The sequence below is a fragment of the Coptis chinensis genome, chromosome 8 (genome assembly GCF_015680905.1).
Source record: "Coptis chinensis isolate HL-2020 chromosome 8, ASM1568090v1, whole genome shotgun sequence".
Taxonomy (NCBI): domain Eukaryota; kingdom Viridiplantae; phylum Streptophyta; class Magnoliopsida; order Ranunculales; family Ranunculaceae; genus Coptis; species Coptis chinensis.
The window spans coordinates 43,225,134-43,243,142 of NC_141463.1; the positions used below are offsets into that span (position 1 = coordinate 43,225,134).

Here is an 18,009-nt window from a genome sequence, read left to right on the forward strand (position 1 = left end):
ACATCCCCAATGCCTGCAATCTTCAAGACTCCACTGTTACCCATATTTACTTCACCATATTCACCACAGCTGTAGGTAGTGAAGAATCCCCTGTGCGGTGTGACGTGATAGGATGCTCCTGTATCTATCACCTACTCTGTATCCTGGCATGAGGTACGAAGACAACACTCACCACAATCTGACATAATTCCCACTAGACCATCATCGACTAGTGTGGTAATATCTCTGCCTGAGTTTCCATTCCTTTTATCATGTCTTCATGTACACAGTTATTCTTCTCATCCCTCTTCAGTGTTCTACACTCATATATGAAGTGATCCTTGGTGGCACAGTAGTAACATTGCCTCTCTGCCTTAGGAGTTCTAGCTTCACCCCTAGATTTGCTTATGTCATCACCTCTCGAATGAGATGGTTTTCTACTTCTACCTCTCCCCCGTTTCTCTTTGACAAGGATCTTTGTGTGAGAGGAGATGCTTCTTGAACTCCTTGTAGTCTCCTCATTTAACAAAGACGCGGTAGCCATCTCCATGGAAATGATTCCATCCTTTGCTTATCCGTGTAGAGAAACTGCTAACGTCTCCCAACTTTCGGGTAGAGAGCCTAATAGAAACAAAGCCTCAACTTCGTCTCCCATATTAATCTTCATCAAATGCAACTGATTGATGGTATTCTGTACTTCATTAAGATGTTCAGACATTGAAGAACCTTCTTGGTACTTCGTGTTGGCAAACTTCTTAACGAGCAGCACTTTGTTTCCGCTCGACTTCCTCTCATAGAGGTCTTTGAGTTTCTTCCACAAGCCAAAAGATGTAGTCTCTTAGGATACATGGTGAAAGCACTGTCATCAATCCACTGTCGAATGTACCTAATTGCTTTTCTGTCAAGCTTGCTCCACTCAGCCGCAACAACTGATTCCAGTTTTTCTCCTCCATTCTCAATAGGTTGTGCCAAGTCCTTGCAGTAAAGCAAGTCTTCCATCTTGACTTTCCAAATGGTGTAGTTCTTCCTATTTAGACTCATCATGTGAGTGTTCACGGAATGGTCCATCTCTATAAGTTATTTAAACTCAAATCTTCTCTCAGAAATTTTGTCAAATACCTTCCGACCAAGATTTGGATAACACCCTAGGTTAATCTAACCTGGCTCTGATACCACTTGTTGGGGTTAATACCGATACCAATCGATCCCCACTACACAGATAACTTGTATTTGAACTCACTTCAACTCCAAACAAATTCTAAATATCAACTACAACCAACCTAACATGCACAACTCTCTAAACAACTATTAACAACAGATAATAATGTAAAGAAGTAAAACGCATACCACAATACAAAGATATACCGTGGTTCGGCCAATGGTGCCTACTTCCACAAGAGTTAATCATTTTATAAAGTGGGAAGGAAGATTACAATCACTCCTTTCAGTCTCTCACCTTACTAGATCACTCCTCTCTCTTTACAGGCTTGTCTAGTTTATCTCTCAATCTTGATTGCTTTCAAGATTGGGTTTTCTCTCTCTTGTGTTGCCTTGGTTCATGTTGGTTCTGTTTTCTCTATATTAGGTTTTGCCAAAAACCCAAATCTTATATTGCAAACTCGCGGTTTCACAAAAATAGAAATTCTAACTAAATTAGGCATGGGCGCGGGTGCGCCTTGGGCAAGGCCAAAGTCGAGTGCGCGCGCCCTAAAAACACTAGAAGTTGTTCACGGCATAGGTGTGTGTGCGCCTTGAGCAAGACCAAACTGAGCGTGCACGCGCTCAGCCTTCTTCACGCAAATTGAACTTCCTTTTCTCCTCATGTGAGGGATAACTCCAACACAAAGATCAACATGATTCAAGAACCACCACTACCTAAAAGTACAAAATCAATTACCACCAATTTTCCCCCTAAACTTAACACCAAATACTTTTTCCACTTTTCCTAAAACATTTTGATTAAGAACAACTTTCCCCACTTTCATATTCTTGAACAACTTGAGGCTTCTCATTAATCTGTTTTGCCAACTTAACCTAACTCATTTTCTTACCCAACTTTGCTTTCTATATCGCTTGTCTGACTTCTGTAGAAACTCAGTCTAGTGATGCGGTTTAGCCGCTTCTTCTAATTTCCTCGAGGTCACAGCTAGTTGTGGTTTTATTGTACGTTTGAACCACCATCAAATTTCTTCACTGTTGAAATTGAACCTCCGGTTTGTAAAGCTTGGTTTATGGCTTTTGGGTCACGGAGATCTTGGGACTTGAGATTGCGTTTGTGGAGAACCACTAGTGAAAAATGAAGGAAATGGAGAGAGGGTGTGAAAGTAAAGGTTATTGGGGTTTGATGAATTTGGATGGAAAGAAGATTATTGGGGTTACTGGGTTATAAAACAACGAAAGGTAAAAGTGGGATTTAAATAAAAGAAAGAAGATCGGGCCAACTTATTTTATCTTTAAAAGTAATTAAAATTTAAAAATTGGGTTTGTGAGTGATTATAAAAAAACCATATCCTATACTGCAGAGTTGTTTTGAAATGAAATTGGGCCTTGGGCCTAATTTCTTGTATGAGAAAATTAGCTATCCAAATTTGTTCACCAGCAATTATGCTGGTAGATTCCACCAACACTATCACTGCTCCACGTGTTAAGTCAACAGCTGGTTATTAAAGCACTCTCATTATTCTCTAATTAATAATTAAAATTATTTAATTAGAAAAGTTTACTCAAAAGGAAATGTCCATTCCATCTTCTTCCCCACAATTGAGCGGGCTGTCTCTATTAGACATCGACAACCGCTGAAGAGAAATTGTGGACTAATTGACTAAAGCAGATTTAACACGGACTAAACATTCTTCTCACCCTCTTTCATAAATTCTACAAGGGTATCCAGTGCCCGATGCTTCGTTTCCAAATCAAAATGAATGAAACATCTTGACATCAAAGTTTTTGTGCTTTTATCATGTTTATTGTTAGTTGATTCAATTACAAGTTCTTGAAAGCTAGCTGATTTGTGAGCTGGTGTTTGAGCGGTTATAGTTGTCAATAGAGCCTTGTTATGACTTATGACAGTGTTCAGTAACAACAAAATAGAATTCTCCATTAGCCTTGAATGTGACATAGGGTCTAGTTGTTAGCACGACCCTGACATGTCGAGATCATCTAAACCTTGAAGTTGTCTGAACCGGCCAGGTTGCCATGTAAGCTTGTGAACATAAGGGTTCACAAGTTAGTGTAGAGCTCTAGTGGTCAGTGGAGGCACTAAGGAATATGACAGATGAAGCCACTGCACCTTTAAGAATAACATTCACATCTTGAGAACTTGAGAAGTCGATCATGAAGGTTATGAACAGGTTAACAACTTGGCCACTGTTGATATTTCCTTTTTGGTAAATATTAATTATTAAATACTTTTAATAAAAATACCAGATGTTGACTTAACACGTGGAGGCAGTGAGAGTGCTGGTGGAATCTACCAGCATAATTGATAGTGAACAAATTCAGACTCAGAACTAGGGGTGTCAACGGTCCAGTTCTGGTCCGGTTCTTAGTGTTGTAAAAACCAAAAACCATTTAATTTTACAATTTCGGTTCTGGTTATGGTTCTTTGTGGTTCTTAAAATTGTAGAACCATACCCATAACCATCGGTTTCTAGCTGGTATTCTCGGTTCTGGTTCTTCATTTCGGTTTTTAAGATATTCACTATTTACACACATGTTTTTATTGATTTTATTAAAAATTGTGTACTAAAAACACAAAAATATCGCACGAACGAGTCGCTTTTTTAAATATTGATATAAATAATTATGTCATTCAATAATAAGCTAAATAAAACAATATATTTAAGGTTGTAAGCTTTATTTTTATATTATTTATAACATTAAATACTACGAAAACTACATATTACACTAATAAATAAAATTTAGTAATATATAAAGGGTTAGTTAGACTTACCCCCCATTACTAGTTGCAATTAGTGTTACCCCGTTTCAAAAAATATTAGTGATACCCCATTTGAGTGATCCAACGATCAGATTTCTTCATCTGAAAAAAAAAAATTTATCTCGTAACCATTGGATCTTGCAATTGGGGGGGGGTAACACTAATTGCAACTAGTAATGGGGTAAGTCTAACTAACCCATATATAAATGAACGTTTTGAATATTTTTTTATTTTGATATTTTTTATATTAAAAGTAAGATAATGTTCGGTTCTGGTTCTGGTCGGTTTTTTTTATTTAAAAAACCATTCAATTCTGGTTCTATATGGTCCGGTTTTTTTAGTACCCATTTTTAAACGGTTCCTAAAAATCGGAACCATGTTTTTTTCTACTGTTCCGGTTAAATGGGTACCATCCACACCCTTACTTAGAACCATAGTACAAAATGCCACAAAATATCGCGAAATGTGCCGGTTTTTCATAGAACCAATATCGAAATATTAGCGATTCATTCCTGGTAAGGGTAACTCATCTTACTAGATTAATACAGGAAAAAATCGCGATATTTTGGATAAATTCAATTTGCCAATATACCATGTTTTTTCAATTGAAACTTACTTGAGCAATATGGGGTTATCTCTACCACTTCTTCTACTCAACAAATTTCAAAGAACAAATAGGTAGTGCCAAAGCTTTCCCCAAATGGTGATGTCAATTCAACTAATCGATCTACTATGTCTTTGAACTTTGAAGATGAATTGAAAGTAAAGCCAAAATTTGTAGAGGTAAAATCAACTCTATGTAGCTCTAGTAAAACATAGATCTGAAAATTTTGTAGAGTAAGAGTAGAACAAGATGAAGATAGAAGACTTTGTGCTTACCCATTAGGATGGTGGAAAGTCACGAATTCACGAAGAGCAAGTTCAATGGGGGGCTATATGGACTGCTAAAGGCAAATATAGCACCCCAACCACAAAAATGTCATTCCAATGAGGTTGCTAAAAGGGTCTTAAATTTGGAAGGAGTCAAAAACCCAGCCAAAGTTAAGACCTTCGCTAGCAGCTGCTATAATAAGTTCGGGAGACGGACAACATAGTTTCTGCCGTCCGTGTGTTAAATTTCGACGGATGGCAGAAACTGTGCCGTCCGTCCAAAAAAATTTCAAAAAATAATGGACAGATGGCAAAAAATATGTCGTCCGTATCATTTAGTACTTCAAAATAGACAACGCGATTGGATTGTTTTTTTTTTTTTTTATTTTGGGGAGCCAAATTTTGGCTGGGCAAGCTAAAAAACCTATGTGGCACTTTTAGCAGCCCAATTCAGCAGCTCTCCATTGGACTTGCTCTAAAAACTGGACTCAAAATTAGGAGCCCACTACATTTTTGGGCATGTGACCAGCTGTTTTATTCTCTAAAGGCTAGTCATTATGAGTTTATGACTTGAGCTTATATCTAATTGACATTTTCCAAGATATATCAATATTTATGTCAAATTGCCATTATTTCAATAATTCCAAATCTCATCTTACCAACCCTTTAGACATTATACATACAAAAAATATAAAAAATTAGCCCATCCGATATATTGCTCTGGCACGATACTTTGTACTATGCTTAGAACTATCAGACAACACAAACGGCTAAAGATACTACACAGTCGTGCACATCTTTCTGAGACTAGTCCCAGAAACATTGTCTTGTCCTATCATCCTTGCTCTCCACCTTCCTTTTGACCACCTATCTGCTGCTACTAGGGTACTAGGTACTCACTCCCTTCTTCATTACGCTCTTTGTGTGTGTCTAAGATTTTGTGTATTTTCTTGTGATAGGTACTGAAATACTAATAAAAATCTAACATGTTAGAAAAGAGAGTAGGGAATGAAACGAAAAATGTATATAGACGGAACAAAAGAAAGAATGAAGTACTGAACCACTTAATCCAGGTTACTATAAAACACTAAACCCTTAATCTTCTTTTTGTTCTACATCTTATTAGTACCATTAGTTGTTGGGTGTGAGTCCCTCACCATGAGCCATAAACAGGTATTGTTTGTGTGAAGAAGTCAGAGCGAGCGTGCGCTCAGATTGGCCTTTCCCAAGGCGCGCACGCACCCTTGCCGTGACAAAGAAGATAGTTTTTTTTTTTCAGGCTCTCACGAAACATGTCTACTGGAAGTTGGGAAAAACTGGAAATATAATTGGCCTTGCCAAGAGCGTGCCCGAGCTCATGCCTATTAATACCAGGTTTTGATATTTTGCCAGAATATCGAGAACGTGTTTTTACACTGATATTTCACCCCAATATAAATAAAAGGGTTTTCGGGTTTTGGAAACCAAGTCTTGAATAGAAACCAAATTTTGTGAGAAACCAAAATTGAGAGGAAACCCTTACAAAGTGAAAAAGCTTGTAAGGAGATAAGAGTGATCTAGTAAGTTTGAGAGAAACTTGAGAGGAGTGATTGTAATCTTCCTTCCCACACTTATAAAAAGATTAGCTCTTGTGGAAGTAAGCATCATTAGCCGAACCACGTTACATCTTGTGTTATGGTATGCTTGACTTTCTTTGCTTTATTATTACTGTTTGTGATAGTTGTTGATTGTTTAGGAAGTTGAGTTGGTTGTTGGTTGTAGTGAAAGATTAGATTTTTTATTAGAGTAGTAGATTGTCCAAGTGCAAGCTATCTTAGTGGGGATCGGTTTGTATAGTTTCCTCCAACAAGTGGTATCAAAGCCGTGGTTAGATTAATTACAAAGGATTGTTATCCAAATCTTGCTCGGAAGGTGTTTGATAAAATTTCTGAGAGGAGGTTTGAGTTGAAATAGCCTGTTAAGATGGACCATTCTATAAACACTCATATGACTAGTCTGAATAGAGGTAACTATACTATTTGGAAAGCCAATATGGAAGACTTGCTTTATTGCAAGGACTTGGCACAACCCATTGAGAATAGAGGAGTAAAACTAGATACAATAGTCGCGGCTGAGTGGAGCAAGCTTGACATAAAAGCAATTGGGTACATTCGAAAATAGATTGACGATAGTGTCTTCTACCATGTATCCCAAGAGGCTACCATTTTTGGCTTGTGGAAGAAACTCAAAGACCTTTATATAAGAGGAAGTCGGCCGGAAACAAGGTACTACTCATTAAGAAGTTTGCTAACACGAGGTACAAAGAAAGTTCTTTAATGTCTAAACATCTTAATAAAGTACAAAATACCATCAATCGGTTTCACTTGATGAAGATTTATATGGGTGACGAAGTTGAGGCTTTCTTACTATTAAACTCTCTACCCGACAATTGGGAGACTTGAGCAGTTTCTCTTTGCGAAGCCGCTAAGGATGGAATCATTTCCATGGAGATGGCTATTGGGGCATTGTTGAATGAGGAGACAAGAAGGGGCTCACGAAGCAGCTCCTCTCACTCAGATATCCTTGTCACAAAGAAGTGGGGGAGAGGTAAGAGAAGAAAACCATCTCATTTAAAGGTGATGACAGAAGCAAATCTAGGGGTGAACCTAGAACTCCTAAGGCAGAGACACAATGTTACTATTGTGCCACCAAGGGTCACTTCAGGTATGAGTGTAGAACACTGAAGAGGGATAAGAAGAATAACTATGTATATGAAGACATGGTAAAGAGGAATGGAAGCATAGGCTGAGATACTACCGCATTAGCTAGTAGACGAAATTATGTCAGATTATGGTGAGTGTTTTGTGAGTACCTCAAGAAAGGATACAGAGTGGGTGGTAGATACTGGAGCGTCATATCACGTCACACCGCACATGAGTTTTTTCCCTACCTACAACAGCGGTGCATTTGGTGAGGTAAAAATGGCTAACAGTGAAGTCTCTAAGATTGTAGGCATTGGGGATGTTCATGTAGAAACTAATGTCAGCTACACCTTAACACTCAAGGATGTAAGACATGTCTCTGACATTCGGCTAAGCCTAATTTACACTGGGAAGTTAGATGATAATGGCTTTCAAAACTCATTTGATAATGGGGTATGGAAACTGAGTAGAGGTTCCATTGTAGTAACCAAAGAGAAGAAAACTTGCTCACTTTACAAGACACAAGCTAGTTTGTGTAAGAGATTGTGTCATATGGGAGAAAAAGGCATGGAAGTTCTTGCCAAGCAAAAGGCCTTGCCAAACATCAAAGGTACACATTTAAATAGATGTACTCATTGTTTGGTTGGAAAATAACACAGGGTGTCTTCCCAAAGATTCCCTTCTCACCGAAAGGAGAATGTCCTTGAGCTAGTACACACAGATTTATGTGGTCCTATGAAAGTAAAGTCCTATGGGGGAGCTTTATACTTCTTGAATTTCATTAATGATGCGTCAAGAAAGATATGGCATATAGTCTGAAGACCAAGAATGAAGTTCTTGGTGTGTTCAAGAATTTTCATAGCATGGTGGAAAGAGAGACAGAGAAGCCTTTGAAGTGCATTCGCTCAGATAATGGGGGAGAGTATATTGGACCGTTTAAAGAGTATTATAAGAGTCATAAGATTCGTCATGAGCAGACCGTTCCGAAGACACCGTAGCACATACAATGGTATTGCCAAGAGAATGAACCGTACCATTGTAGAGGATGAGATGCATGTTGTCTGACTCTAAGTTACCTAGAAGTTACTGGGTATAAGCAATGCACACAGCCGTACATGTGATCAACCTATCACCTTCGAAGCCTCTGAATAATGATTATCCAGAGAGAGTATGGTCAGGGAGAGATGTTGATTATGGATACTAGAGGGTATTTGGGTGCAAGACATTTGTTCATATTCCCAAGGATGAGAGATCCAAACATGATGACAAAGCCAAGCAGTGCATTTTTCTGGGTTATGTGGATGAGAAATTTGGCTATAAACTTTATGATCCGATTAACAATAAGGTAATCCGAAGTCGAGATGTTGTGTTTTTGGAAGACCAAACAATAGTAGACTTTGAGAATGGTGAGAAGATAGAAGCTTTCAATAATGATCTTGTTTATTTAAAACCAGAAGTTCCTATTGTGCAACGTGTAGAAGGCATTGAGAATGTAGAGAACCATTGGCTTAAAGCTCATGATGATGATCCTATTACTAATGATGGGATAGAAATTATTGATATAGAAGATGCAAATGAAGTGCATGAACCACCACCTGAGCAAGCAGAAGTACATCCTTTTGAGCCACAAGAAGATGGGGTAAGGAGATCCGAGAGAGAAAGACAAGCTTCAACAAGGTGTCCACCACATATGTATATTTTACTATCTGATAGTGGAGAACCTATGTACTATCAAGAGGATCTTGAAGGTACAGACAAGAAAAAGTGGTTGAAGGCCATGCAAGATGAGATGGGTTCTTTGTATAAGAATCACACTTATGACTTAGTTGAGAAACTGAAAGGAAGAAAAGTTCTCAAGAATAAGTGGATCTTCGAAGTCAAGTATGAGGAGAATAATCCACATCAAAGGCACAAAGCTCGTCTTGTTGTGAAGGAATTCGGTCAAAGGAAAGGTATTGACTTTGATAAAATTTTCTCTCCTGTAGTTAAGATGACTTATATCAAGTTGGCATTAGGTCTGACCGACAAGGAAGAACCTAGAGGTTGAGCAACTAGATGTCAAGATAACTTTTCTTCATGGAGATCTTGAAGAAGATGTCTACATGGACTAGCCAGCTAAAAAAGGCAAGGAGCACTTGGTATGCAAGCTAAAAAAGAGTTTGTATGGGTTGAAGCAGGCACCGAGACAATGGTACATAAAGTTTGAGTCTTTATGGTGAACTATGGATACAAGAAGTATGCTTCTGATCATTGTGCGTTTGTTCAAAAATTTCCAGATGAGAATTTCATAGTGCTCTTGTTGTATGTGGATGATATGTTGATAATTGGCCAGAACATCAACAAGATATCCAAGATGAAGAAAGACCTGAGTAAGTCCTTTGAAATGAAGTATTTAGGTCAAGCAAAACAGATACTTAGGATGTGGATCACTCGTGACAGAAAGAGTGGGAAGTTGTGGCTTTCTCAAGAAAGGTACATTGAGAAGGTGTTGAAGAGATTTAACATGGATCAAACGAAGCCAGTCAGTTGTCCGCTTGGTGGCCAATTCTACATGACCAAAGATATGTGTCCAAAGAGTGAGCATGAGTAGAGTCAAATGGAAAAGATTCCTTATGCATCCGCAGTGGGCAGCTTGATATATGCAATGGTGTGTACAAGATTGGATATTGCCTTTTTCATTAGTGTTGTGAGTCGTTTTCTGTCAAATCCGGGTAAAGAGCATTGGGAAGGTGTTAAGTGGATATTGAGATATCTCAAGGGCACTTCCAAAGCGTGTTTGTGTTTTGGTGGGAGTAAGACCTTACTTGAAGGCTAAACAGATGTAGACATGGTAGGTGATGTTGACTTTATGAAGTTCACCTCCGGTTATCTGTTTACTTTTTCAAGGGGAGCAATTTCTTGGCAATCTAAGTTGCAAAAATATGTTGCCCTCTCCACTACAGAAGCCGAGTATATTGCATCCACTGAGTGTTGGAAAGAGATGCTATGGATGAAGAGGTTCTTCGATGAACTAGGGATAAAGCAGAAACAACTTGTAGTTCTATGTGACAGTCAGAGCGCCATCCATTTGAGCAAGAATCTGAGTTTTCATTATAGATCCAAACACATACATGTGGGTTATCATTGGATTAGAAAAGTTCTTGAAGACAAGCAATTGTGCATTGAGAAGATCCATACCGACAAGAACGGGTCGGATATGATGACCAAAGTTTATAAGTTTGATGTTTGTTGTGCTACCGTCGGAATAGTAGTACACTCCTCTTGTTGATTCAGGAATGTTTGGAGTACCCCCCTCATGGCTCGGGAGGGGGAGATTGTTGGGTGTGAGTCCCTTACCAGGAGACATAAACAAGTACTATTCATGTGAAGAAGTCAGAGTGCACGCGCGCTCAAATTGGTTTTTCCCAAGGCGCGCCCGCTCCCTTGCCTTGAAAAAGAAGATGATTTTTTTTCAGGCTCTCACGAAATATGTCTACTGGAAGTTGGGAAAAACTGGAAATATAAAAGGGTGCGCACGCGCTCGAATTGGCCTTGCCAAGAGCGCGCCCGCGCTCATGCCTCTTAATACCAGAATATCGAGAACATGTTTTTACACTGATATTTCAACCCAATATAAAATAGAAAAGTTTTCGGATTTTGGAAAACTAAGTCTTGAATAGAAACCTAATTTTGTGAGCAACCAAAATTGAGAGGAAACCCTTGCAAAGAGAAAAAGCTTGTAAGTAGAGAAGAGTGATCTAATAAGTTTGGAAAGACTTGAAAAGAGTGATTATAATCTTTCTTCCCACACTTATAAAAAAATTAGCTCTTGTGGAAGTAGGCATCATTGGCCGAACCATGGTGCATCTTGTGTGGTATGCTTTACTTTCTTTGCTTTATTATTAATGTTTGTAATAGTTGTTTTGCTTAGGAAGTTTAGTTGGTTGTTGGTTGTAGTGAAATATTAGATTTTTTATTGAAGTAGTAGATTGTGCAAGTGCAAACTATCTTATCTTACTGGGGATATATCGTTTTCCCCAACATATTAGTGAGATGAGCATTGCTAGGGCATGACTGGTCTGAATTACCCATAGACATATTAGCCAAAATAGCTAAAGATTGTATTCAAACCCATCTTCAAACTATCCAATTTCGCGCTGTTTGCAACTCATGGAGATCTTCAGTTCCTCTTCCAACTCCCTTTCTAACAAGTCCTGTCGTGCTTCCTCTTCCACAACTCCTTAATTCCTTAACTGGTTTTGGCAAACTTTTGGAGAACACCGTCTATACTATTCGACCCCAACAACCCCAATCTGAATCATCTTCCAAACTATTGTTAGTTCGAGTTGATGTCCATGCCAAATTCAGAAATGTAATTGATGTCATTGACCCACTCTCAAACATCGTGATCAAACCTATACCCAGACAATTTCCAAGGGGTTGAACTTACTAGACTACAAAATCGGTGGCTTCTATAAAGAATATTATCTTCTTGCCATTGGTACCAATGAAAACTGTAATATACGAAAGGTTACGTTGTCTTCAAGTGAAACCATGAATAATCTTGTACTAGTGGGATTCTATTCTTGGAATAAGTTGGTTTGTTTTCGATCTGGTGATGAGAGGTGGACAGTACTCGATGATAAAGAGAGATGTAGATTTAAAGACGTGATACTTTACAAAGACCAATTTTATGCAGCTGATAACACTAGGAGAGTTTGCACTTTTGATCCTCATACTTTGGATATGACTGTAATATTCAATTTTGTTGTTGAGGAGAGCTGGGAGCAACGTTTACTTGAGTCCAATGGGGATTTATATCTGATCGACTGTCAGCTCTTTCGAGTTCAGAGCCGAGTTTTTAGATTGGATGAAAAGGAAAAACAGTGAATTCAGGTAAAAAACTTGGGAGATTCAGTGTTCTTGTTTGGTGACAATCCTGGATTGAAAGGAAACTGCTTATTACTTCCTATGTTTAAGCCCAGAGAAAAACATATAAAAGTGTTCAACATAGAGGATGCTACTTTTGGATCATCGTTACAGTTATTTTGGCATCACAACTGCAGTATTAGAATAACTACAGAGAGCATTAGAGGTACTTGATAGTCTGCTATAACTTGGAAGTTTATTTTCATTTCTTTTAATGATCCATGCAAATATATAACTATGAACCCTTACATCAGTATTCTTGAGGAATAAATATTGTTTGCATCACTTTATTGGAGCATCTCTTTACGTGTTTTTATTAAAGGGGGCTCCCCCACGGCCCCCTTTTCCCCACTCATTGCATAAGACTTCTGTTTAGGCTAATTGTCCGATGACATTGGCTTATGGTAAGTGAAGATTACACTAAAAATGATTAGTGACTTGTAATCAGGTCATTCTACATCTCATTTCGTTATTACATTTTCGAATAGTGTATAATTTTTTTTTTTGAAATAACTAGGGGTTTTTTGGACTCCCCAATCTTTATATATGGGACTATGAAACTCGCAGATACATTTTCCCTACCTTATCCGCCAAGATCAAATCATTAAGTTTGAGATCCAGCGGTGGTATAAAATACACACACTCATTACAAAAGTTCCTACTTAGCTTAGATAGATAATCTGCGACTCGGTTACCCTCGCGAAAAACATGCTTAAAAGTGAGCATCTCGAACTTCAAAATCTCAAACATATATGAGCAGGCTATGTTCCGGCGGTGCCATGGCACCTCTTCCTCCTTCGCCAAAATCCGCGATCGCTCTCGGAGAATCCGGACCGCACTTGAATTCCCGCTAATCCTCATATGTGCCGCACCTTCTAGCCCTTTCGAACTCCCAATAACTCTTGGTACAAAACCCGACATTCTCGTTGAGCTGCCATTATACGCCATTAGAGCATCTCCATTCCAATCCTTTACCGCTCCACCATAGCTGGCCCTTTCCTTTTGTACCGATCCATCTGAATTCAGCACTACTAACCCATCAGGTGGTTTACTCCATTTTACCCATACCTCATCTCTTTGCTTTAGAGTAACTCCTATTCCCAGTTTCGCTAGCAGCACTTTTGCAGCCTTCTCCTCTTTTACCTGCTCCAGTGTTTTACCCATATAGATCTTCATGCTGCTCAAGACTTTCTGGCTCACAACATCAGCTGACCGAAATCTGTCTTTCTTCAGCCTCCAGTTTCGCTCATTCCAAATGGTTTGGACTGCCGCACAGGTAAAGGCTCTTATCACTTTAGAAGCTAAGGTATTTGCTCTGCAAAGCCTCATCAAGTAATACCATTCAATATGCGATGCTCGCACCATCTCTGGCAGTCCCATGGCTATCTTGAAATTCTGCCAGACCAGCTTCGAGAACGGACAATCAAAGAAGAGGTGTGCTGAACTTTCTTCGTGACACCCACACAAGCAGCACTTTGATTGCGCTATCACCCTCTTGGCCATCAACCTATTCTGAGTTAGGAGTGTACCCGAAAACAGCTGCCAAGTGGTAAAGGAGTGCTTCGATCAATATTTCCCCACACAATCTTAAACCATTTTACCTTACTTCTCACTTTTTTTTCAAGATGAGTAGGCCGAGGATGTAGAGAAATTTCTGTCTCTTGCTTGGGGTCCATGTCACCGATCCTCATCGATGTAGGAGTTTATCTCGGTTCCTAGAATCCACTCCTTTACCTCACCCTCCCATATCAACGTCTGACTAGACCATCTCCCTCTCTTAAAACTGTAGAAACCTTCGTGATCCTCCTCGGGATGATGTTGCCTAACAAGCTTCTAGCTTGGTTATTCATGTATAGAGGCCCCCGAGCACCATGGATCATGCCGTAAACTAGTACCTTTGCCATTTGCTATACAATGTTTGACAAACTTCCATGCGATTTCTCGATGTTTCAAAATCCCTCTCCAGGAGCAATCCCTCGGCACCTTCATCGTCCAAAACTGCTTGTGCTTTATGTGTTGCTGCCATGCCCATCTAACCCACAAACAATCTGATTTCTGCGCAAGTTTAACCACCAAACCACAGTACGCAGCTTGATTCCAAACTTTTGGATCCACAAGACCAAGCCCTCCCTGATCCTTGTCAAATCTGAGCGTAGCATGGCTAGCATGATGCATTTTGCTCTCCATATTTGGCCCTGCCCATATGAATCTATTACACAGCTTCCCCACTTTCTCAATCACTGTTCTTGGCAACACAAATGTCTTCGCCCAATAGGATTGGAACGATGCTAGGACCGACTTCACCAATTGTACTCTTCCAAAATTCTGTTTAGGTCCTTATTCTTCCAATTTGAGATACGCTCCGTGATCTTTTCGATAAGAGGCAAACATTCTCTTATACCCAGTCTAGTGGCCGTAAGAGGCAGCCCTAGATAAGTAATAGGGGGGGTTTCAAGAGAAATATCCATAATCGCCGCTAATTCTCGCCCTTCTTCTTCTCTCGACATGCTACCCGTTAGGAGAGTAGTCTTTTCATTGCTAAAATGAAGCCCTCAGAGCTGAGAGAAGTCCCCAAAAAATGTCTTTTATAGCCGTGATAGATTCCTTATTACCTTTGTAGAATATTAGGACATCATCGGCAAAGCAAAGCATAGATGTGATATGTCCAGGTTTCCTACATTTGAGATGCGACTGATTTTTTTCTCGCTTAAGCCCTTTGGAGAGAAGAGCACTCAAGATCTCCATGACCAAGATACAAACAAATAAGGGGAGATCGATCACCTTGTCGAGCCCTCTTTTCCCTTCAAAATATACCGCCCGAGTCCCATTTACCAAGATTGAAAGTAATGAAGGAGAAGCATAACACATTTGTAGCCATTCAATGAACAAGAGGGGGAACTTAAAAGTAAGCAAAATAGCTTCTACTGCTTGCCAAGACACCGAATCATATGCTTTCTTTATATCGAGCTTGATAGCATATCTCTTCTGACCATGTTTCCTAGAATACCCCCTAAGAAGCTCATGAGCTAATAGCAGGTTATCTTGGATCGACCTCCCCGGTATAAAAGCTAATTGTGTACTTGAGATTAAGGAGGATATACAAGTCTTCATTCTATTGGTTAGAACCTTTGATACACACTTGTAGACAATATTACAGCATGATATGGGCCTGAAAGAGCCCACGGTCGTAGCATTCTTCTCTTTTGGCACAAGGCAGAGGAGAGTGGAATTTATCCCTCCTGTCATTTTCTTCTGAAGAAATGTGTATTTGATTGCACTGGTGAAATCAGCCCCAATAGTAGCCGAGCTGTGTTTGAAGAAACATGCGTTGAAGCCATCTGGACCAGGCGACTTATTATCCTCCATGGCAAAGAGAGCTTCCTTTATCTCCATATCAGTGATCGGAGACTCTAGAAATCTGCTTGTACTCTGATTAATCTCCTTCACTTGCAAATTACAGAACAACCCAGAGTCACAGGAGGCAGCAGAGGGGACTCCCAGTAAATTTGAGTAGTACTGCATAAAAGCATTAGCTACTGGCTCTCTTCCCTCTCTTCGAATACCATGCGCATCGATGACATCCCATACATGGCTTCGAGACTTCTTTTCCTTTAGTGCATTAAAGAAATAGGCACTACATTTATCCCCAAACGACAACCAGTCAATATCAGTTCTATGGAAAAGATCTGCTTCCTCCAGTTTTATCAAATAACAAAGCTTTTCTCTTAACTCAAACTCCTTTGTATTGAGGGAGCAATCCAGAGGGTTCTGGTGAAGTGTTTCTTGGACTTGCTTCAATTGGACTCTCGTTTCAGTCACTATTTTCTGAGTATCATAGCAATAACTCCTTGCCCAACCTTTCAAAACTAGCTTCAAATTTTTCAGCTTTCTAGTTAACATATCACGGGGCTGCCATGGTTTGTTATGTCCCAAAGACACTTTAAGAGTTTCTTCAAAATCTTGATGCTTCAAACGAAGTTGCAAAATCAAAACGGGGGTGGTTTCTCAAGGAGCTTTGGAACGCGTCATCAACAAATGGACAATGATCGAAAAAATCCTTTAGCGTTAAGACTTCCACTTTTTGTAGCCAACACAATAGTTGACCAAGCTGCATTGACAAGGCATCTGTCAATTTTCAACCATTTCCTAGCATTTCCCCCTCCACTATTCCACGTGAAAAAACACCCTGATGCCGAATGGTCAAACAACCCTGCTACATTCAAGCAACTTGCAAAAGGCTGCGTCTCTCTAGGGTGAACTGCCGTGTCGCCAATTCTTTCATGTGAGAACAAGACGTTAGTTATTAAAGTCTCCCATTACACACCATGGTCCATGGATCCCTGCACTTAAGGCTTTTAACTCGTCCCATAGAATCAGTCTTCCATGGCTGCTATTCTTCGCATAAACTGCCGTTAACAGGAAGGACAACCCATACTGCCTACTAGTAACCTTACAATGTATGAATTGATCCCCTTCCACCTCCTTTTGAACTTCCAAAACATTTCTATCCCATATGATCCAGATTCTACCATATTCATCAGAAGAGTAATTATGCTCTGTAGCCCAAATAATTGGGAAAGAGTAAGTAGTAACTGGGAAAATAATGAAATTCGTTAGAGTAGAGTATTTGACAGATTGATACTAGGGGCCAATGTTATTCCTATTGGGGAAAACAATACCAATTGATCCTCACTAAAAGATAGTTTGCTCTTGCATTGAACAATCTTCTACTCCAATAAATAATCTAAACTTTAACTACAACCAATAACCACAACCTAAACTATAGATATAACTATCATAAACAAACAATAGAAATATAAAGCAAGTAAAACATACCACAACACAAAGATGTATCGTGGTTCGGCTAATGATGCCTAATTTCCACAAGAGCTAATCCTTTTATAAGTATGGGAAGGAAGATTATAATCACTCCTCTCAAGTCTCTCAACCTTACTAGATCACTCCTCTCTCCTTACAAGCTTTTAACTTTGCAAGGGTTTTCTCTCAATTTTGATTGCTCTCAAAATTGGGTTTCTAAGCAAGACTTGGTTTTCCAAAACCTAAGTTTTGTTTTTATAGTAATCTGCAATTTCGTGGTTACTGTAGAAAAATAGAAGTTGGCAAGTTTAGGCATGAGCGCGAGCGTGCTCTCAGATAGGCAAATTTGAGCGCGTGCACCCTCTTATTTTTTCATCCAAACTTCCAGTAGACATGTTTCGTGAGAGGTTGAAAAAAAAAACTATCTTCTTTTTCAAAACAAGGGCGCAGGCGCGCCTTGGGCCAGGCTAAATCGAGCGTGTGTGCGCTCCGACTTAATCACACGAACAATACCTGTTTCTCTCCTCTTCTTCCTCTTCTTCCCTCTTCCTCTTCCTCATGTGAGGGATAACTTCAACAATCTCCCCCTCCCGAACAGTGAGGGGGGATACCTCCATGCATTCACAAATCAACAGGAGGAGTGTGCTACCATTTCGATGGTAGCACAACAAACATCAAACTTACCTTTCGGTAAGACTTTGGTAATCATATCCGACCCGTTCTTGTCGGTATGGGTCTTCTCAATACACAAATGTTTGTCTTGAAGAACTTCTCTAATCCAATGAAAAGGTACAAGTATGTGCTTGGATCTAG

The 18,009-nt window shown here is 39.4% G+C and overlaps 1 protein-coding gene across 1 annotated transcript; it reads right to left on the minus strand.

Moving 5' to 3' along the window:
• Positions 1 to 12,930: 12,930 nt before the first annotated feature.
• On the minus strand, positions 12,931 to 13,881 carry LOC147481535 (uncharacterized). Its single transcript, XM_086578969.1, has one exon. The coding sequence runs from the start codon at positions 13,879 to 13,881 to the stop codon at positions 12,931 to 12,933; it is 951 nt and encodes a 316-aa protein (XP_086435095.1).
• Between the last annotated feature and the right edge of the window lie 4,128 nt (positions 13,882 to 18,009).